This window comes from Palaemon carinicauda, chromosome 7, assembly GCF_036898095.1.
Source record: "Palaemon carinicauda isolate YSFRI2023 chromosome 7, ASM3689809v2, whole genome shotgun sequence".
In the NCBI taxonomy this organism is placed as follows: domain Eukaryota; kingdom Metazoa; phylum Arthropoda; class Malacostraca; order Decapoda; family Palaemonidae; genus Palaemon; species Palaemon carinicauda.
Genome location: NC_090731.1, coordinates 159313060 through 159335245, shown reverse-complemented (window position 1 = coordinate 159335245; position 22186 = coordinate 159313060). Strand labels below are relative to the sequence as shown.

Below are 22186 nucleotides of genomic sequence, written 5' to 3'. Positions count from 1 at the left end.
CAATGTAACCCAGATTGCTGACTTCCTGTTACATCTAAGGAACGTAAGCTCCCTATCAGCTCCTACGATCAAGGGTTACAGAAGTTTGTTGGCAGCGGTTTTCCGCCACAGAGGCTTGGATCTTTCCTCCAACAAAGATCTACAGGACCTCCTTAGGTCTTTTGAGACCTCAAAGGAACGTCGGTTGTCCACTCCAGGCTGGAATCTAGACGTGGTCCTAAGGTTCCTAATGTCATCAGGATTTGAACCGCTCCAATCAGCCTCTTTTAAGGACCTCACATTAAAAAACTCTTTTCCTCGTGTGCTTAGCAACAGGTAAAAGAGTAAGTGAGATCCACGTCTTCAGCAGGAACATAGGTTTCACATCTGAAACGGCTACATGTTCCTTACAGCTCGGTTTTTTGGCTAAAAACGAGCTTCCTTCCCGTCCTTGGCCTAAGTCGTTCGAGATCCCAAGCCTGTCCAACATGGTGGGGAACGAACTCGAGAGAGTACTTTGCCCAGTTAGAGCTCTTAAGTACTATCTAAAGGTCAAAACCATTACGAGGACAATCAGAAGCCTTATGGTGTGCTATCAAGAAGCCTTCTCTACCAATGTCTAAGAACTCAGTTTCTTACTACATCAGGCTTCTGATTAGAGAAGCAAATTCTCATCTGAAGGAAGAAGACCTTGCTTTGCTGAAGGTAAGGACACATGAAGTGAGAGCTGTGGCTACTTCAGTGGCCTTCAAACAGAACCGTTCTCTGCAGAGTGTTATGGATGCAACCTATTGGAGAAACAAGTCAGTGTTCGCATCATTCTATCTCAAAGATGTCCAGTCTCTTTACGAGTACTGCTACACCCTGGGTCTATTCGTAGCAACGAATGCAGTAGTAGGCGAGGGCTCAGCCACTACATTCCCATAATCCCATAACTTTTTAACCTTTCTCTTGAATACTTTTTATGGGTTGTACGGTCGGCTAAGAAGCCTTCCACATCCTTGTTGATTTGGCGGGTGGTCAATTCTTTCTTGAGAAGCGCCAAGGTTAAAGGTTGTGATGAGGTCCTTTAGTATGGGTTGCAGCCCTGTATACTTTAGCACCTTTGAGTTGATTCAGCCTCCCAAGAGGAACGCTGCGCTCAGTAAGGAAGACGATCTTATTAAAGGCAGAGTAACGGTTCAAGTCGACTTCCTTACCAGGTACTTATTATTTCATTGTTATTGTGGATAACTGATTATATGAAATATGGGATACTTAGCTATCCTTTAATCTTGTACACTGGTTTTCACCCACCCCCCTGGGTGTGAATCAGCTACATGATTATCGGGTAAGTTTAATATTGAAAAATGTTATTTTTATTAATAAAATAAATTTTTGAATATACTTACCCGATAATCATGATTTAATCGACCCTCCCTTCCTCCCCATAGAGAACCAGTGGACCGAGGAATAATTGAGGAGGTGTCAACAAGAAGTACTTGAGTACCTGGCCACAGGTGGCGCTGGTAAATACACCCCCTTCTAGTATTGTGATAGCTGGCGTATCCCTCCATAGAATTCTGTCGGGCAACGGAGTTGACAGCTACATGATTATCGGGTAAGTATATTCAAAAATTTATTTTATTAATAAAAATAACATATTATGACCATTTGAGCCTTGTTCTTAAAATTGGTTAGTTCTTGCATGGAAGGTCCATAGTAGACTTTGGTGATCACTATCCTGATCTAGAAAGAGATAACATTCTTTAAGGCTAGTTTGTTACTGCACAAATACAAACCTGTTTCCTTTACAAAGGAGAGATATCAAAGAAGCTGGAGTACATGGCGGTAAATTTTTTATAATGGGGTGTAAACAGGTGACTGGGAGCAGACACCCCCCCCCCTCCCCTGCTTGCTCACTGGGCCTTCACTTTGATTTCAACTGTGAGTGGGAACAGACGTACTTCCACTGGCTGGAGTATCCAGGTTAGATAATTCATTTTAGTTTCTTTTCTGCATATTAGTGATTGCTTGCTGTGGGGATGCCTGCTGATGTGCAGACTTGCCCGCTGATATGTGGACTTGCACGCTGATATGTGGACTTTCCCGCTGATATGTGGACTTGCCCGCTGATATGTGGACTTGCCCGCTGATATGTGGACTTCCCCGCTGATATGTGGACTTTCCCGCTGATATGTGGACTTTCCCGCTGATATGTGGACTTGCCTGGGAGTGTCAAGGGATGATATTGCGGCACTTTCAGGAGCCCAAGTGAGAGGGAATCTCATCTGCTTGCAGAAGACACTTATGGTCTCTCCTTTGTCCCTGAGTTTGTAGCCAAAACCCAGGTTACATCGGTTCTTGATTCCAGGTTTTCTTCATTTTAGATCGTGAATCTTTGACTTGTAACCAGCAACTCTGATCAGTTTTTTTTATGGCCTGTGAAGGTGCTGATTATTATTATTATTATTATTACTAGCTGAGCTACAACCCTAGTTGGAAATGTAAGATGCCATAAGCCCAAGGGCTCCAAAAGGGAAAAATAATCAGTGGGGAAAGGTAACAAGGAAGTAATAAACTACAAGAGAAGTAATGAACAGTTAGAATAAAATATGTATACTTCAACTCCCCCCCCAAAAAAAAAACAAGAGGAATAGAAATTTGATAGAATAGTGTGCCCAAGTGTACCCTCTAGCAAGAGAACTCTACCCCAAGACAGGGGAAGACCATGGTACAGAGGCTATGGCACTATCCAAGATTAGAGAACAATTGTTTGATTTTTGGTTGCCCTTCTCGTAGAAGAGTTGCTTACCACAGCTAGAGAATCTCTTCTACCCTTATCTAGAGGAAAGTAGTTGCTGAACAATCACTGTGCAGTTGTTAACCCCTGGAGCAAAGAGATATTGTTTGGTAATCTGAGTGTTGTCAGGTGTATGAGGATATATGAGAATGTGGAAAGAATAGGCCAAACTATTCGGTGTATGTGTAGTTAAAGGAAAAATGAGCCATAACCAGAGAAATGGATCCAATGTAGTACTATCTGGCCAGTCAAAGGCACTATCTTTAACGTACGCAAGCAACTCGAAGTCACTTGCAGCACCTCGCTGTCAGCGCTGGAGGGGTTAAGAAGTTGACTAAGAGTAAAATCTCCTCTGGCTAAGTGAGGGCTATTGTTTTACTATGCTCACCATCTGCTCCAGGTAGAGCCCGGGTTAAAGTTCATGATTAACCGCTCCCTGTCTGTATCCAACTGTTTACATCTCGTTATAAAAGTTTAACTGCCGTGTACGCTAGCTTTGCTGATATCTCTCCTATGTAAAGGACTCGGGTTTGTATAGTTAGGCAATATACAAATGACCTCCAACTTTGTCATATTTTCATCTGCCCTGTACTCTATAAGAGCCTGTTGGATGGTGACTCGGTTGTTTTAGTTGATTAGTCCTCTTGAGTTATTCCTTTAAAACTCTGAAGGGCAGAATAACAAATCCCCTCTTTAGCTACAGAGAGGGCTAGGGTAGCAAAGGGGAGAGGTATTGTGTCTGAAGGACCATGTTATGTTCTTGGCCATGAAGTCCTAAGCAAAGCACAGGCCTATTGATGTCTCACCCTTCATGTGGGTGATGGCACCTGACAAGGTATGGAGTTTCAAGCAAGAACACAGTCTTATTGTTGAGGGTCCCGTAGAGAAGCATCCACAAGGGATTTGTTATAGGTGTCTGGACAGACTCGGAAGCAAGGTCATATCCCTGCTGGGAGGTGTTTCTGTTTTCTTCGGGCATATTGGGAAGAAATGTTTCACCAGGTCCAAAAAGTTCTGTATATCTGGCTTCTTGTATACCAAAGCTTTGACAAGGGGAAATATGTAGCTTTTATTGGCTGGCCCGGAGCTTCAACTCTTGCCGTAGCAAAAGGAACGAGTCTCCTTTCTGTAGAATAGAGGCCTTGGGTGCATGAGTACCTCATTGTTCACACCAAAAAACTTAGCTCATATTCCCTACTGTAATTACGGATCTCCTGCAGAATTTGTGATCACATTGGATGCCTCTTTTCGAAAATATATAGCTTCCACGTGGGAAGCCTGAGAAACTTCGGGAATGTGATCCACCAGAGCAGGGACATTGGGATGTCAGATGCTGGAGCCAGTGTTGGGAGATGAGGACTCTGTGGATATAGGAGGATATTTGGCTTTTGTAGAATCCATCAGATCATGGAGAAGGCTGCAAAGGAGTACTGTACGGTACTGTAGACCTTCAAGCTGTCGCACTTCTGGACCATAAATCTGGTTACGGTACCTGAATTAAATTCATTATCCCTAATCTGGATGGTAATCTCTGGCATCATATTTCAATTTGCTTTTACCTGCTGTTATAAGATTTTTTCACAATTCGGACCATACTTTCTCCTCAGGTCTCCCAGAGGATACCATCCACTGTGTAGTACATACTAGGTATTCAGTTAATTTTAACTGTTATGCCTTTTCTTTCCTATGGCTCGGGACCACACAGCATTCTAGGAGATTCATTCCAGCTGTAATCCTATTCAAGAATGATTATCCCAATCAAATAGTTGAAGCAATGGAACGTTAGACATTTAAACTCAATACGAATACTTTACTGTTGAGCAGGTTAACATGTAATGTTTCATAGTTTGTTACTTGGCTGTTTTACATTTATATTTATCTCGGTAGCTTCTGTTCCAATTGTTTTGTTTGTTTTTATGTTTTATTCTTTACTTAATCGTTTCTTTCCTGTTGTGGGCTGCATTTCCTGTTGGGGCTCCGGGACTTGTGGCATTTTACTTTTCCAACTAAAGCTGCACCAGGGCTAGTAATAATGTTATAAGAGTAGTATGTGGTTTAGATTTATTGCATGAAGTTCTGTCAGTTGGCTTGTCTAGTTTTGCTGAAGGACCTTGCTTACATCCATGTTTATGTAAGGGGCTGAAGGATATGGTGGAGTCTTATCATTCCAATGAAAAGTCAGAAACCATTTACAACATCACCAAACTCATTGGAGATTTATAAATGTTGTTCTGTGTAAAACTGAATCATTGATGTCCATCTCAGCTCTTGCCTACACCATGTGTATTCCTTATTGTCCTTATTCTGTGGCATGAAAGGCAAAGTTGATGAGGGGTCCCTGTTTAGAGAGGACATAAACACAATACAGGGCCTAGTTTGCAATCAAATACAATATAGGGCCTAGTTTGCAATCAGACAATACAGGGCCTAGTTTGCAATCAAACACAATACAGGGCCTAGTTTGCAATCAAACACAATACAGGGCCTAGTTTACAATCAAACATTACAGGGCCTAGTTTGCAATCAAACACAATAATGGGCCTAGTTTGCAGTAAAACACAATACAGGGCCTAGTTTACAATCAAACAATACAGGGCCTAGTTTGCAATCAAACACAATACTGGGCCTAGTTTGCAATCAAACACAATACAGGGCCTAGTTTGCAATTCCTTACAAATATACAGAGGTATGTTACAATTATTAACAGCCTTTGGCAAGGCCTAACAGTGGATTACACCACTGACTTGGCTAGGTGAAAACAAAGCATGGTTAGGATAATCCGTGTGAACAAGGTACTTAAAAGAATAAAGTTGTACATCAGAAGGCCTCCTCAGAACAACAAAAAATCTCAATACCAAAATCACAAGTGGAGAATGAACTGTACTGTAGTAGAATGATACAATACACATCTTGGGCCCGGACTCGATGAGGTGATGTTTGCGTATCGCAGTTGCACATTGTAATGAAGCATGATCACTTAGCTGGTCAGGTACAGCCAGACAAAGCAAGAGGCATTCATTTTTTTTTTAGCTGAGTGTGACTGCCAGCCTTTTATGCCAAATTAAGGAAAATTATGATCAAAGTTATGGAGCATTGAACAAATACTTTTTACTCTTAAAGTACAGCACTACTATATTTATGGATGTGTTTTGTCTTTTGCAGTTAATGTATCTGGTATTACATACAAGATGATGCCCTCATCTCAAGTAGGATTGTTTGTGAAAAGTGTCTCAAAATGTGGAAAGGCTTAGGATACTATAGCAGTATGGCATTCAGGGGTTTTATGAATGGGAGTGTCAAGAGATATCTGGTGCCTCTCATTACTACCAAAACTGCCCTCTGCAAGTTGACAGCTTCTAATACGAGGTTGATCCCTGGGGTTCGCGGTGTAGCGTGTAAGGTAGGAATCGTGACTTAGTGTTTTTGGAAGTACTTGTTAATCACTAAGTGTGGATTAGATTATGAGCCTGCAGTATATATTTTGAATAAAGAAGGCAGATGAGCGTTGAGATGATTCAAAAGTTATTAGTATTGGTTATGTTAGTCAAGGTAGCTACCTAGGATGTCAGATAGTTTTATAGGACCAACACGCAGCAAATAAAATATGTCCCTTTTGAAATTAATGCAAATTGACTAATAATTGTATCATGGTAATTGCCTTACAGTACTGTATTGTAATACTGCAACAGAGCTTAAAATGTGTGTAGTAGAATTTAGCAGTGCAGTAGTTGCTTGTTTGTGTTCTGTATAGGGAACTATGTTTGTAGTGTGTTGACTTTGATTGAGAAGAAATGCTCTCAAGTATTTATTTTACTTTCTTTTATGTATGAAATTCATCCATTGTCATTGTGCCCATTGTAGGCCACAGTTAGTGGTACTGAAAATTATTTGCAGTATCTGTTCAACCTCCAGCTTTGCTGTTTTGCATCCTTTACTTTTCATTCCTTTTTTGTACTGTATTTTTGCATGACTTATCTTTACCCTTTTTTTTACCCCAAATTTCGTTCGTCATTTATAAACAAATCGTGTAGACCAATCCTGTGAAAGTACAAATTTGCCAAAGTGATATACTGTAGTTTAGGTATAATACAGCACTGTTTATACTTAATACTATCCTTTGATATCATGTATGCGGTATATATTATGTTTAGGGCTAACCATTTGAAATGTGATCAGAAAGTTTACATTTACAATAAAGATTTGATTGGATTCCTCCTTTTAAATATTCATTACTCGTAATAAAAGTTTATAATGTGGACCCAAGTACAAATACGCTTGCTGTATTGAAATTTCCTGTATGGATGAAGTTCTTTCTTGTTAGATATTGTAACATAATCCGTCTGTTTAACCCCAAACTGATATGTTCCGTAACTGAAATACAAACCACGCTATTTAATATGGGTAATTACTTTCGGCGTAGCTGAAATGACAAGCCATTAGAATTTTAACGAGGGTTTACTACCCCACCACTAGTTAGCGGGGGGTAGGGAGGGTAGCTTGCTACCCCCCCCTCCCCCACCTCACACACACACACATTTTGCTCTCGGCTCAGGTGGTAGTTAGACGTGTCCGCTCTCACCCTCGCCTCTTTGACAGCCATTAATGCTTTTTGTCTTTTTACTTACTTTTTCTTATACTTGTAATATATATATAAACATTATTAATGTTTATGTATATATTTGTGTATAGAAATGTAGTAAGTTTTCTTTTCAGTGTTTGTGCTGTGTGTGATGTACGACAACGAGACTTGCGTAGTGCAAGGCCACCACAGTACCACTTCGTGGGGAACGACCTCTCCCTCTCTGGTCCTTCGGTCTTCCCGTCGGCTTATATCCGTTAACTCGGCCGCCGCAGGGGAATCGTCATCGCAGGACTTTCTTCATTCATGTATTATCTTCGCTTTGCCTTTTTTCTTACGGGAAACTTGGATTCTCAGCGAAGGGAATGTAGACTATGGTCTCTCTCTACTCGAGGTCGTTCACCCTTACTACAACTACGTACTATTACGATAGCTCCTTTCCCGTTGCGGGTTAGGTTGCTATTCCTTTATTTGTCCCCCGTTCTGTCTTATGAGGAGGGTACTCAACAAGACCAGAATATCGGTCAATCTCTCGATGACCCTTATAGCTCTGCTATGGCATCATGCGGAATGGTTTCCAGACCTCCTGCAACTCCTAACGGAACTTCCGAGGGAACTTCCTCCACGACACGAGCTACTCAAACAACCACACGCCAACATCTTTCACAAAGCCATAGCTTCGCTTCAACTTCACGCCTGGAGACTATCCAGCATCTCCTCGCGGAGAGAGGATTTTCGCAACAGATTGCGAACAGGATGTCTGGACACCTGCGAAGGTCATCTGCAGGGGTCTACCAGGCAAAGTGGCGAGTTTTTTGTGGTTGGTGTCATGGAAGGGGTATCTCTCCACTCGATGCCACCATTCCAGCAATAGCGGAGTTCTTCGTGTATTTGCGAGAAGAAATGCGCCTTTCAGTCTCGGCAGGGAAAGACTATCGCTCAGCCTTCAGGCTCAAAGGAGTGGACATTTCTTCCTCGCTGGAACTCTCCCTACTCATACGAAGTTATGAACTTACCTGCCCTCAGTCAGAAGTGAGACCTCCTCCATGGAACGTGGTTCGAGTTCTTAGGTCTCTTAAGAGACCTCCCTACGAACCATTACACCAGGCTTCAGATCGCCACCTAACTTGGAAGACGGTGTTCCTACTAGATTTGGCCTCGGCCAAGTGAGTCGGTGAACTTCATGGTCTCTCGTATGACATCGCCCATTCAAGGGGACAGGGGGAGGTAACTTTCAGATTCGTCCCTGAGTTTGTTGCTAAGACTCAGAATCCGGGAGTGCCGGACCCTCGGCTCGACTCTTTCCAGATCTCAAGTCTTCGTTCTGTAACAGATGACCCAGACCATCTCCTACTGTGCCAAGTAAGGAGTCTGAGGCTATACAGTATCTCAAAAGAACGGCTGCAGTTCGTCCCCAAGTGCAGGCATTGTTTGTGAGCACTGGGAGAATAAGAGGAGGGTTACCAAGAATACTATCTCAGCATGGTTTCATAGGGTAATCCATCTGTCCCTGAATCCTGACCCTCCTCCGTCACGTCGCCCTAGAGTGCATGATGTCGGGCGTAGCTACGTCCCTGGCCTTCAAGAACTTCTCAGTGACGCAGGTTCTACAAGCGGGGGTGTGGAAGCGTCAGACGACCTTCACAGCCCACTACCTGCAAGACGTGACCCACAGGAGGCTCGATACGTTCTCTATCGGCCCTGTGGTGGCTGCACAACAGCTGGTTTAAACCTCAGGCTCCTTAATGGACAAGTAGCAGAAGGTTGAGGGCATTGTTACCCGGTCTTAGTCTGCATGAATGAAAAGGTTTGTCTGGCCCTTATTCTTTTCTTCATCCTCCCCTCTCTTGGGGAAAGCAGCATCCTGGGTTCTCTGCAAAGCTGACCTCGAACCACTGCAGGTAAACCATGTTTCCTTGTGTTCCTAGTATTAAGCTAATACTGTCTCGTCCCCATACCCTGACGAGGTGGTATTGGGAGAGTCCTAGCCTAAAGTTTCCATTTAAAGGACTACTGGTCAACTTCCTAGGACGAGTCACACTTCAGACCTTCACACACAGCTTACGTAGGCCGCAGCCCTTGCGCAGCAAGGTTCTAGCGAGGTGCAGGGACTCCTTATTGTTGAGTGCTGACACTCAGATACTGAGTCCCCGGGCAAAGCCAAAAGCCAGTACTGGCTGGGACTTGCCACCCTTCCTAAGGGGTGAGTCACCCATATTAAATAGCGTGGTTTGTATTTCAGTTACGGAAAAAATGACAAATTCGTAGGTAATTTGTATTTTTCCTAACTATACAAACCTTAGCTATTTAATAATACTTGCCCGCCAGCCCTATCCCCCGTGAAGTCCTACCTCTAAGCAAAGTGAGCTCAGCACAGGTGTGTGTGAGGGGAGGGGGGGGGTAGTAAACCATCGTTGAAATTCTAATGGCTCGTCATTTCAGCTACGCCGAAAGTAATTACCCATATTAAATAGCTAAGGTTTGTATAGTTAGGAAAAATACAAATTACCTACGAATTTGTCATTTTACGGCAGCCTAATTGTCTCCAGATCATTATTCAGACAATCCTGAGGGGTAAAAAGAAGGATATCATTTACCATATTGTTGTTTGTGTGTCTTATTCCAAAGGGCTTTCATTGACATTTAATAATTTTTTGTGTATCATTAAAAAAACTGGTGTCACTGCTCTTGTCTTCATGCATATTTGTTCTTTCCTAGTGCCAAACCAACCATTTCTGTGCAATACTTTAATTCAAAACCAACCCTTTCATTCCAATAAGATCCTTATTTGTGATGGGTAATGCTGTATTTTGTGGTAGTTTAGGTATTTTGTGTTTTTATTGATAAGTTCATGGAAAACCAGTCGGTGTCTTATATCTAGAGCCATAAACTCTAAGTTAGATTTTCAGTTTGAATATTCATACTCCTGTTCACTACAATTTTTTTGTTTAAATATGTGTGTAGGATTAACCTTTTTTATATCAATTTTAGTTTTTCCCTACATGAGATACAAACCATCGTCATTCAAGTGGTTTCACTCCGTTACTGTTTGGCTACAACGAGAATTAAAGAAATCGTGGGGTTCTGGTAACATTGTATGGTTACCAGCATCCCAACTGAGCTGGGTAGGAGCTGCTGGCTCGGCATTACTCGCTTCATTCACTTAATGTCAAGACTAGGAGGGGGGATGAGGCGGGAAAATTGTATTAAATGTCTCGTGGTTGTATATCTAGAAAAAATGAAATTTGTAGTTTGTTCCTAAGTGAGAAGCAAACCATTGTCATTTAAGTGCGGGGTCTTCCTAAGTGGGGAGGAAGTCTCAGAAGTAGATGAGTGTCTGCTCTACCTTTAATCCACTGGGTAATAATACTGTACTATTGACAGTCTCTTTAAGAGAAGCAAGGTCGAGATGGCAACCTCAAAACAAAAGCTGAATGACAGTCACAGCCCCAACAAGTTTTTAAAATGGGATGCAGTACGTTTGGTGAAGGAAATCTACTGTCCTTTCCTTCGCAACATGGTACTGCCATCTTGCCCTCTGGTTTTTCAGACTTTCTTCGAATGTTAGTAATGAGGGGGATGTCTACTTCTTCCTCATCTATTTTGGCTGAAGCAAGAACGAAGAGGAGGAGCAGGGTCAAAAGTTCTTGTAGTAGAAGAGGTGGCAGGAGTTGCCATTTTTATTCACCCACTCCCTGCTTTCTTGAGAGCGTAATTTGAAGCCGTCATCGTCGCCTTAATTGTTGTTGATGTAATGTTCTTGAATGACACAGCTTGATGGAAAAAAAAGTCCTGGCTGAACCTTCTCCATTTCTCAACCTTTCCATCCACGTCTTCAGTGGGGAAGAGGGCATGCACTTTAGCTCTTGGAGGCTAAAGCAACCCTCCATTTAACTTTCCTCATGCCTTTTCCCTTGCTGTTTCATCTGGGAACATTCTGATTGTACAGTACTATATTCGTTTGCAGGCTTCTTCACGTTTGTTCTCTATATGCCTGCAAATGCAGATGTCTTCATGCTTGTTATCTATGATCATTGTTTCCCACGGGTTCAGCCATGTGCCACAATTGGGAATCTTACAATTTGTAACCAGTCGGGAATTGTGATCTTTTGGTGATCATTAATATAGTCACCTGAGAATTATTTTGCTTGTTCCCAATACCTGTTCCTTCCCTGGAGGAAGAGGTTACCGAACCACTGATCTGGCTGAGTCTCTCGAGACTTCCACCAATTCCTTGGCATTGTTTCACGGGAGAAGCAGTGCTGCGCCAAAACCTGTCTTATTCTGAAACTACTTTACCAATGGGCTTTTGAATCCAAAGGAATACAAGGGATAAAGATGCACTTGAAGTCCTCCATACTGTACCGTTTCCCAGGCCTTTACAGTTAAGTCTTGGTGAAGAAGTTGACTGGAGCTTGGTGACCAACTTTCTTCCTGTTCACTAGGAAATACTTCTCTTGCTCAGTGAACCTGAAGGACAGAGTTTGGATATGCATCTGTTTGGTCCATCAGAATCTTCTCCTTGTCATCTCAAGTGTTGGTTTTCAGTTCAGACCAGAGCTTCAGGCTGCCTTTTGCCAAGAGCATTCATGCTCATTTTTTTAGTGCCTTCTTGATTGAAACTCACCTCCTGTGTTTTCTCATCAAACAGCTTCTCGATCGAAACTCGGCTCCTGTGTTTTCGCGTCAAGCAGCTTCTCCTGTCTCCATCCTGAAGGCAATGCCCCAAGACCAAGGAAGTTGACCTCTTTGTCACAATACGAGAAGTGTTCAAAAGGTAATTAGCTGCATGGGTTGGCAGAAATGTAGGACCGAGTTAGGCTGATAACGCATTGAAAATTCATTTCAGCAAGCAGAGGGAAGTAGTGCGGTTGCTCCTGCACAACCAAGAACTTCAACATCTGAATTCCTCATCATTGGGGACCCTGTTCTACACTGGTAAGCAACTAGCAATTTCCCTACATTCTGGTTTCACTGGAAAAGGAAATGCAAGATGGTGGGGTATGGTGGGTGACAAAAGATTTCCTTTCCACTCAGACCCACCTCCATTTTACCTATCATTAAACAATCGATTAATGAGAGCAAACTTCAATAATATACTGGATTAGATTATATGATACACTTGATTCTTTCCTTTGTGGAAGTGAACCATTTTATAAGTGTCTTTTTTTCATGTACAGTATGGTCTTACCTGCATGCACTGATGAGTGCTTTGTGTAGGGACTGCTGTCATTCACTTCCCTTTCTTATTTTAACATTTACTTTGTATTACTTGCCACTTGCTTGATATCCTCCAGTCCCTTAGCTTCTGCCTGAGTGATTTATTTTTCTCCTTATTTGCCCCTATGATTGCATTGATGATTTTTACCTAATTTTTCCTTGCATGAGATTCATACACTTAGAATGCATACTTCACAAGCAGATCCACTTATAAAACAGATATATAATTGAAAGCAAGTATTCATAAATAACCAAAGCTTTGGATTTACAATGGTGCACTGTATCCATTAAGATGAATCCAAGACTAGTGCCCGCTTGTGTTTGTACCTTTCCAAGTACTGAAAAGTGTGTAATTTATCACTGGGTAATGAGCGTTTTTCCTTACCTGTATATTTATCTAGTGTCTTCACTTTATCTAATTTTGCTCCCACAATAATCTCGTAAGGCTTTCCAATTTTTAATATGTCTTTTCTTTTCAGGTGGATGAACAACTTTCTGATATCTTACAGAATAACTTGAAAATGGACGGAGAAGTGAAAAAAGATAATGCACCACAGGTGAGATAATATATGATTTTGTTAATACCTTTATTGTACACAATTTGTGAGTCTATATAGTGAGTTACTTTATAAGAAATGCATCTGTTTTATTGAGACTAGTTTTTTATTGAGTAAAAGAAGTATAAAAAATATGGCTCTAATTTAACAAAAAAAGGGGCTTTGGAACTCTTAAATACCAGTAGTTTTCCTTCATAATAAATTGATAAGATTGTGGTTTATATCAATGAGATTCAAAACAGAATTATTATTATTATTATTATTTGCTAAGCTACAACCCTAGTTGGAAAAGCAGAGTGCTATAAGCCCAGGGGCTCCAACAGGGAAAATAGCCCAGTGCAGAAAGGAAACAAGGAAAAATAAAATATTTTAAGAACAGTAACATTAAAATAAACTTCTATATAAACTATAAAAAAAAAACTTTTACAAAACAAGAGGAACAGAAATAAGACAGATTAGTGTACCCTCAAGCAAAAGAACTCTAACCCAAGGCAGTGGAAGACCATGTTACAGAGGCTATTGCCTTTTTACCATATTTTTTTATGGGAATTATATTTTGTGTTATAATTACTGCATCAACACACGGATACTGTTAGATGTTTTTAGAAACTTATCTATTTATATATTGTTCTTTACTAGTTTAAAAGATTATCTTTTCCCCATATTTCTCCTTTTGTTGTTAATCTGAGAAACGCTTAGTTCAGGTTTATAAATCTTTTTGGCGTAATTAGAGTGGAGCACAAATATTATCGTACACAAATTACGGTAACTGGTTTTTGTTGGACTAACCACGTTGAAAATGGTCCAAACAGGGGATCAGCTGGAGTGGAGGGATTGAATATTTTCAATTGATAACAATTTGATATTCTTTACATGGCCAAAAAGTTCAGTATCTTCCTTGAAAAGGCTGTGTCTTCCATCATACAAATACTGTAAGAGAAAGTTGTTAAAGTGGAGTATACTGTAGTAGCATTGTACTGAACAGTACTGTATAATCAATTAATCTTTTTTTCTTGATTTTTTAATGATTTAATCATTTCAGAATAAAAAATCTGGAGGTGGCGGTGGCAAGGGAAAGCCAGGCAAATTTGTCCTTAAAACTCCAAAAGGTACGAGGGATTACGGTCCTGCTGAAATGGCTGTACGAAGAAAAGTAAGTACTTGTATAATCATTGACTTTTCCTGGTTATTTCGTTTATATTCTCATATTATTAATTGTCCTCTTGGTATTTTTTTATATGATTTTGATATCTAGAACCAAAGTTTTACCTAGGTTGAGTCCCTTGTCAGGCTGGGAGGAACGTAGGGAGGAAAGGTCCTCTGTTTTTTTGTTTCATTAATGTCGGCTACCCCCCCAAAATTGGGGGAAGTGCCTTAGTATATGTATGTAGATATCAATTAAATTTCAAAATCTTTTACTGTATTGTATTGTAACAATATGCAGAGCTATGTATTAGTTAGAAATTAATGTTGATGGAAGTAGGATTCTCTCTCAGTGATTATATGTTTATTTATTATTTATATATTTGACTGTGGGTGAAAACTGCCTACCTGTAAAAGAAATGCACTAATCAGTGTTTTTTTTTTTCTTTTTTTTTTTCATATTTCAGGTATTTAATGTTATAGAGTCTGTGTTCCACATGCATGGTGCAGTCGAAATTGAGACTCCAGTATTTGAATTGAAGGTTAGTAAGCAATTTGGAATAGAATTTTAGTACTTAGGGTCATAATGGATCCTCATAACTAAAGCTTATTTAATTAATTTAATTTTCTCCTATAATTATTATTTTTGTTCGAGTTTTCTTGCTTATATTTTTAAGATTGTGTCTAGCTTAAATGTTTTTGTTATTGTGTTAGTTTTATATATATATATATATATATATATATATATATATATAAATATATATAATATATATAAATATATATATATATATAATATATATATATATATATATATATATATATATATATATATATATATATATTTTTTTTTCTTTTCATTTTGAGGGGAGTAAATGGTTTTACATTATTATTACAAAGAATACTTTATGGTGAAGAAAACTAAAGTCATGATAGCTTTGCCTTTGTATGTAAGCCGAAATATTTTGATTGAATTTCATTAATAGATGTTAGCAATGATATTTCCCTGTTTATGGGTTACTTGTTTTAGATTTGTTGTCTAACTTTTGAATGTCTCAATACTAAAGAGAGTTACCTGAAAAATACAAGTTCACATTTCATTTTCAATATTACTGACTATTTCCTGGATGCAATGATGTCCAGTTATAGGCTTATTTTTTACAATTTCTTAGGCATTGGGATCATTACCATTTTAACCCTTATTACCCCCAAAGGACGTACTGGTACGTTTCACAAAATTCATCCCTTTACCCTCATGGACGTACCTGTATGTCCTTGCAAAAAACTGCTATTTACATTTTTTTTTGCATATTTTTTATAATATTTTGAGAGACTTCAGGCATTTTCCAAGAGAATGAGACCAACCTGACCTCTCTTTGGCAAAAATTAAGGTTGTTAGAGTAATTTTAAAAAAATATACTGAAAAATGTACTTGAAAAAAAATAACCCCCGGGGGGTTAAGGGTTGGAAAGTTCCAATTAGCCTGGGGGTAAAAGGGTTAATGTCAAGTTTTCCCTTTAGGGAAACCAGGTTGATGCTTCTGTTTTCTCACCCCCTTTTCTATGCCTTTCAGTCTTGACTTGAAACCAGTATGTTTTGATTTAGAATTCTTTGTTCAGAGAAATTAGGCTATTTTGAATAATGGGTTTACAATAAAAATGAAGTGTAATACATCATAATATTTTTCTTATACAGTATAAGCACCTTTGATTGCACCATATGTGCTGTATGTGCATGAATTTTTCAGTGAAACTACTGTACATACAGTATATACATACAGTTGATTTCTTACACTATATCGAGTTAATTCAACCATTTGAGATACAAAATATTTACTTGTTTTTAAGGTAGATTGTTATTAAGTAGTTTAACTAGTTCATTGTTGTATCCCCTGATACTCATGTGACTGGCATAAAGAATTTGTTTCTAAATAATGAAATTCAATAGGTTTGATAGCCTAGTTGGAAAGTAGAATAATTTAACAAAAAATTAATTAAACTAAAAATAATGGAAAAATAATATTGGGCTCTACACAACCTTAATTACTACCTATACTGGCAAAGTTTGTTCTAGGTACCCCATTACTAGCCTGTAGACAGAAGTGAGGTGGACGGGGTAGCATATGGTTTACTTTTCATGGTAAAGAGGAATGTTTACACTTACTAATCCTGATCCTCATTTAGTATTTTCATTATAATTCGGTAACTGAATTTGAATGATTAGAAGAAAATAACAATATTTCCTTTCTTTTCAGGAAGTTCTTACAGGCAAATATGGAGAAGATTCTAAGCTCATCTACGATTTGGAAGACCAAGGAGGAGAAATCCTATCAATGCGTTATGACTTGACAGTTCCATTTGCTCGTTATGTAGCTATGAATAAGATTACGAATATCAAAAGGTACCACATTGCTAGAGTGTACCGAAGAGATAATCCTGCAATGACAAGAGGTAGGTTAATTGTAATGTGTTCGGATACGTCATATTTGCCTATATTTTACCGCTAAATATTGGTGATTTTTAAATTATATTTTTATTATAACTGTAAATTTCAACAGCTGTGTAGGCTCTTGGCTCAGTTTAATATTATATCTTTCCTTTTCCTAAGTTACCAGAACAAAAGTCATGTATCTTTGTAATAGAGCATTTTAAATTATCTTCATAATAGAGCATTTTAAGTTATCTTTATAATAAAACATTTCAAGTTATCTTTATAATAAAACATTTCAAGTTACCTATACTATAGAACCTTTTAAGTTTAGGTTTAAAGCCTACTGCTGTTTTGATGTTTCATAAGAATTTTAATGGCTTCACTTACTTAGATATAGTTCTAAGTGCTTGATTTTTATAACCAACAGGACGTTATCGTGAGTTTTACCAGTGTGATTTCGATATAGCCGGCCAGTATGACGCTATGATTCCTGATGCTGAATGTGTACAGCTTGTTCACCAAGTTTTGTCAAAACTAGATCTTGGTGATTTTACTATTAAGGTGAGTTTTGCAAATACTCGGAGATTAATACTTTTTCATATAAAACCCATCAGTTATATAGACCCCTCAGAGAGTTAGGACCAGGATTATTATTATCATTATTATTAAATGCTAAGCTACAACCCTAGTTGGAAAAGCAGGAAGCTATAAGCCCGGGGACCCCAACAGGGAAAATAGCCCAGTGAGGAAAGGAAATAAGGAAAAATAAAATATTTCAAGAATAGTAACAATATCAAAATAAATATTTCCTATTTAAACTATAAAAACTTTTAACAAAACAAGAGGAAGAGAAACCAAATATAAAAGTGTGCCCGAGTGTACCCTCAAACAAGAGAACTCTAACCCAAGGCAGTGTAAGACCATGGTACAGAGGCTATGGCACTACCCAAGATTAGAGATCAATGGTTTGATTTTGGAGTGTCCTTCTCCTAGAGGAGCTGCGTACCATAGCTAAAGAGTCTCTTCTACCCTTACGAAGAGGAAAGTAGCCACTGAACAATTACATTGCAGTAGTTAACCCCTTGAGTGAAGAAGAATTATTTGGTAATCTCAGTGTTGTCAGGTGTATGAATGAGGAAAATCTGTAAAGAATAGGCCAAACTATTTGTCATTTGAAACTAGTTTTTATAGCCCATTAATAATGAGAGGAAATTAAGACAGAAAAGTTTGTTGGTTCTCCTAAGATGGAGTTCAATTTTGGTTTGTTCCTACATAAATAAAAACACTTGTCTTTTAATAGGCGTATGATTTCAGCTGGAACTCAGATGTTAAAATTCATAACGAGGTGTCGGTAGTCACTAAAATTTCACGTTAATCTTGCATTTTTAAATATTCTAAGCATCACAAAGATATTTGCCTGCATAGTGAGAAAGTTCAGTCATTCCTTGGTACAAACCACCAAACCAAAAGTTCATATGTTATGATTTGGACGTCCTGAAATGTGCAAAAAAAAAACTATGAAAGAGTGCCGATTTTCTTCCTGGGCATTGTACCTCATAGTGTTAGTGAACCTTCCAAAAGCACTAGAAGGTTAAAAAGTTGTGATATTATGTATGTCATAGACACAATACTTTTATTTTTGCTAATTTTAATAGGTATGATAACAGATAAATGTACGCAGTTCATTAGTATAGTAGAATAAGAATTATTTTCAATGGGAATTGTTTGCCATCAATACTTAATTTTATTTTTTTTTTTATTTAGATGAACTTTATCAACCATCAATTAAATAGGATTCTCTTTCATCTCGAGTTACATTTTGTCAGCTGATATTGTTGTACTGTACTGCTGTAGACAATATGCATCGGTTTGTTAAGAATAAAATGTATAGAAAATTTCATTGCAAATATATGAAATAAAACAGATGGAAAAAAATCCTATAAAGTTGGAAATGGACATTAATGATACACTGCTACTTTCAGTATTTACTAGTTAGCTATGTTTGCTAGTTTTATCTGGAAACATCCCATGAATGGCCGTGTTTTCTAAGTCTTCAATGAATTAGTTAGACTTAAGAAATATATATATTCATCCGTACTTTTCCTTATGTTGTCCATATACATCCAGTGCATATGTATGCTATGCGAGGTGCCAGTTAGGTGATAACTGAGAGGCGAGGTGAATGCAACTAAACTCTATTAAACAATCATCGAGTTTATATACAGGGACTTGTGAACAAGAACGTCACAAAAATTCAACATCCTAAAACTTGAGATAGCATGATAAGACTGAGAGATTAAGATATAAAATCAAAACCATTATAATGTTGGGGCTTGTATGAAACACTTGCGGCACAATGCCTTATAGGTACAGTTTTTTTTTATTATTATTATTATTATGTTTGAATCATAGTCTATTATATCTTGAATACACCATGATTTTCTGAATACAGTATGACTTGCTAATATATGGGGTCTCTGATATGTCTTATGCAGTCCAATACAGTAATTCTAGATTATGAAAATTAATAGTGATAAATGTTTAGTTATTACTTATTAAGTGTTTTATGTATAATATGCCCATGAGCAGTATTACTGTGATTTGCCTAATCTTGAAGTTTTAAGGAATTAATTCTTGAATAATGCAATCTTTATTGTTTCCAAAAGTAAATGAAACACTTTTGCACCCTTCATTCAAATATTGTGTTCAACTAAATCTTTCAATTAAAATGGTTTTAATTTATGACACAGCTACCTTTTTATATTAGGAAAAATAGGGTACACATTTAGACCATTTAGCAAATTTTATTCTAGGATATATAAGCAATGATGTTCTTAGATGTAACTTGCATAACAACTTTCAGGTCAATCATCGGAAAATTCTTGACGGCGTTTTTGGCGTATGCGGTGTACCTGCTGAAAAATTCCGCCCTATTTGTTCAGCTGTGGACAAACTTGATAAATCGCCATGGGAAGAGGTCAGAAAAGAAATGGTTGCAGAGAAAGGATTGGATGAAAAAGTTGCTGATCTTATTGGTGAATATGTCCAACAGTCTGGTGGAGAAGAACTTATAGAAAAATTGAAAAATGATGAGCGATTAAAAGATTCTACTGTATTGCAGGTAAGACATAAAGGAAATTAATTTAGTTGAATGTGTTTGGTGTTATTTGATCAGAAAAATACTTTCAGTACTGTTGTTGATTTCCTCAGTGACCTATGTTTCCCTCAGATCTTTTTGAACATCAAATGTATATATTTTTTTTTTTTTACAATGGAAACTTCTACAAAGAGGAAATCAGTATTTTTACTGTTAGAATTATGTTGATTGGGCAAAACAAACCTACATGTTAAATGTACTTAAGGATGTCTTTTGTTTCTGAATATTAACTTTTTTTTTCTTTTTTTTTTTATCATTTTTTTTTTTTTTATCATCATCATCATCATCATCTCTTCCTATGCTTACTGACTCAAAGGGCGTCGGTTAGATTTCATCAGTCGTCTATGTCTTGAGCTTTTGAAATAATACTTCTCTATTCATCATCTATTTCATGCTTCATAGTTCTCAACCATGTAAGACTGGGTCTTCCAACTCTTCTAGTGCCTTGTAGAGCCCTGTTGAAAGTTTGGTGAACTAATCTCTCTCAGGAAGTGCAAAGAGCATGCCCAAACCATCTCCATTTACCCCTCACCATGCTCTCGTCCACATATCACAATAGGGTAATCTCTCTTATAGTTTTATTTCCAATCCTGACCTGCCATTCAACTCCAAATATTCTTCTGAGGCCTTTGTTTTCAAATCTACAAAATCTGTTGGATATTGTTTCATTGTCTTACTATGATTCATGTTCATATCTCCAATTCTTGAGCTCACTAAAATGTTCCATCCAAGTTTTCCTTTCTTCATCTTCTGTTGTTATAACAGATTCATCTTACTTAAAGGAAACTTAACTCTTAATGTATGAGAAATGCTGATTTTAGTTTGAGTATGCTAACAGTGACAAAAGTAATTTCTTACTGTCTAGTAAACAAAAGATTGTCTGGTCTTTATATTGTAAAAAAATTTCTTCGTTTTCCTTTAAATTATATTATCTACTTCATATTTTACTTATATAGTATACTTTTACACCATGCAACCATGTCTATGAATATTTTTAGTGGAATATAGCATTCAAGTATCATGACTTTCAGGGTGGATTAGCAGATTTGAAGCTTCTGTTCGACTACTGTAAGGATTTAGGTGTTGACACATACCTGGTGTTTGATATGGGCCTCGCTAGAGGTCTTGATTACTACACAGGCGTCATATATGAAGCGGTCCTTTCCGCGGGTCAGACTAGTACTGAAGATGGAACTGTAGGAAGTGTCGCTGGTGGTGGACGTTACGACGGTTTAGTTGGAATGTTTGACCCTAAGAAAAAAACAGTCCCCTGTGTCGGGGTCAGTTTTGGGATAGAGCGATTGTTTGCCATTCAGGAGCGTAAGCAACGCGATGAATTTGGAAAGGTATGTGGGGCATAATAAAATGTTTTAATGTTCCTATAATTTATGTATCATGTATTGCATGGCACTTTATACAGTAATGAATACTGTACTGTTTGTCATATTATTTTGACCCCTGGCTATTTGTTTCTACACGGCATACAAACTCTTGTTTTTAAATAGGGAGGTTAATTCAGCGCGAGATGGAATAGGCAGTTAAAGTTGGATAACAAGTTGTAATCCAGGTGGTGAGGGTGCGTGGCGAAGAGCCCTGCTTCCTTTCATTTGGAGAGCCTTCACTTTTGATTTGATCAATGTCATCTACACATGTACAGTTAGCTATTATCAAGCTTTATCATTTTCTTTCTCCTCAGGAAGTGATTGGTTGTTATGAACTGTTGGCGGAAAGGTGGAGCCTGCAACCAGTTTGTGGGTGAATCGGCTGTAGATTCACTTTCTCTCTGTGTCTCTTGTAGGGGCATGATTGTTCACAGGCATCCATGTGCGCTGCGTGTAGATTATGGTCTCTGTTGCAGTGGCAAGCATATGCCCTGAAGGGGAAAAATCAAGCATAGCATTTGGGGGTTGGACTGGGGAACACCCAATAAGACTCTGGTGAATGTCTTTCGCTGCTTTGATCTCCTTTGGGGTTGTGACTGCTGCTGCCACCCCTGTGGGTATGCTAAAGGAGCTTGGAGCCCTTCGATCTACAAGCAAGCTGGTAATGACTAGTTTGTCCTTGAGAAGTCTTGGGCTTCCTAAGTTCTTTCAGGTAGGCCTTCCATGACGTTGTTGAAGTTTGTCGCCAAGGCTACTTCTTCCCTGATTCCCCCTTTGCAAGTGTCCCTAGTGATGTCACTGGTGAAGGGTGTGGTGGTCCCCCTCACCCTACTAAACTTAAGAAGGCTGGCAAGTCTAGCAGTAAGAAAGCCCTCAGCCTGGCAGGTAAGGTTCCAGTGCCAGGAGCCGTGTCTTCATTGGTAGGCGTAAGGATAAAGTAAAGGTGAATATTACCCCTGT

General features: G+C 38.5%; 1 protein-coding gene across 3 annotated transcripts in view; it reads left to right on the top strand.

Annotated features, from left to right (window-relative positions):
- Positions 1-22186, top strand: part of HisRS (histidine--tRNA ligase) — a 67776-nt gene that overhangs the window by 30817 nt on the left and 14773 nt on the right. For 2 of the 3 annotated variants that reach the window (XM_068377049.1, XM_068377051.1), the window contains 7 exons: positions 13040-13117; positions 14160-14270; positions 14728-14802; positions 16512-16707; positions 17115-17248; positions 19551-19808; positions 20876-21190. In XM_068377049.1, coding sequence (XP_068233150.1) covers positions 13040-13117; positions 14160-14270; positions 14728-14802; positions 16512-16707; positions 17115-17248; positions 19551-19808; positions 20876-21190 — 1167 coding nt within the window. Of the gene's footprint in view, positions 1-5923; positions 6162-13039; positions 13118-14159; positions 14271-14727; positions 14803-16511; positions 16708-17114; positions 17249-19550; positions 19809-20875; positions 21191-22186 lie in introns of all 3 variants that reach the window. The other variant, XM_068377050.1, reaches the window with a different exon arrangement.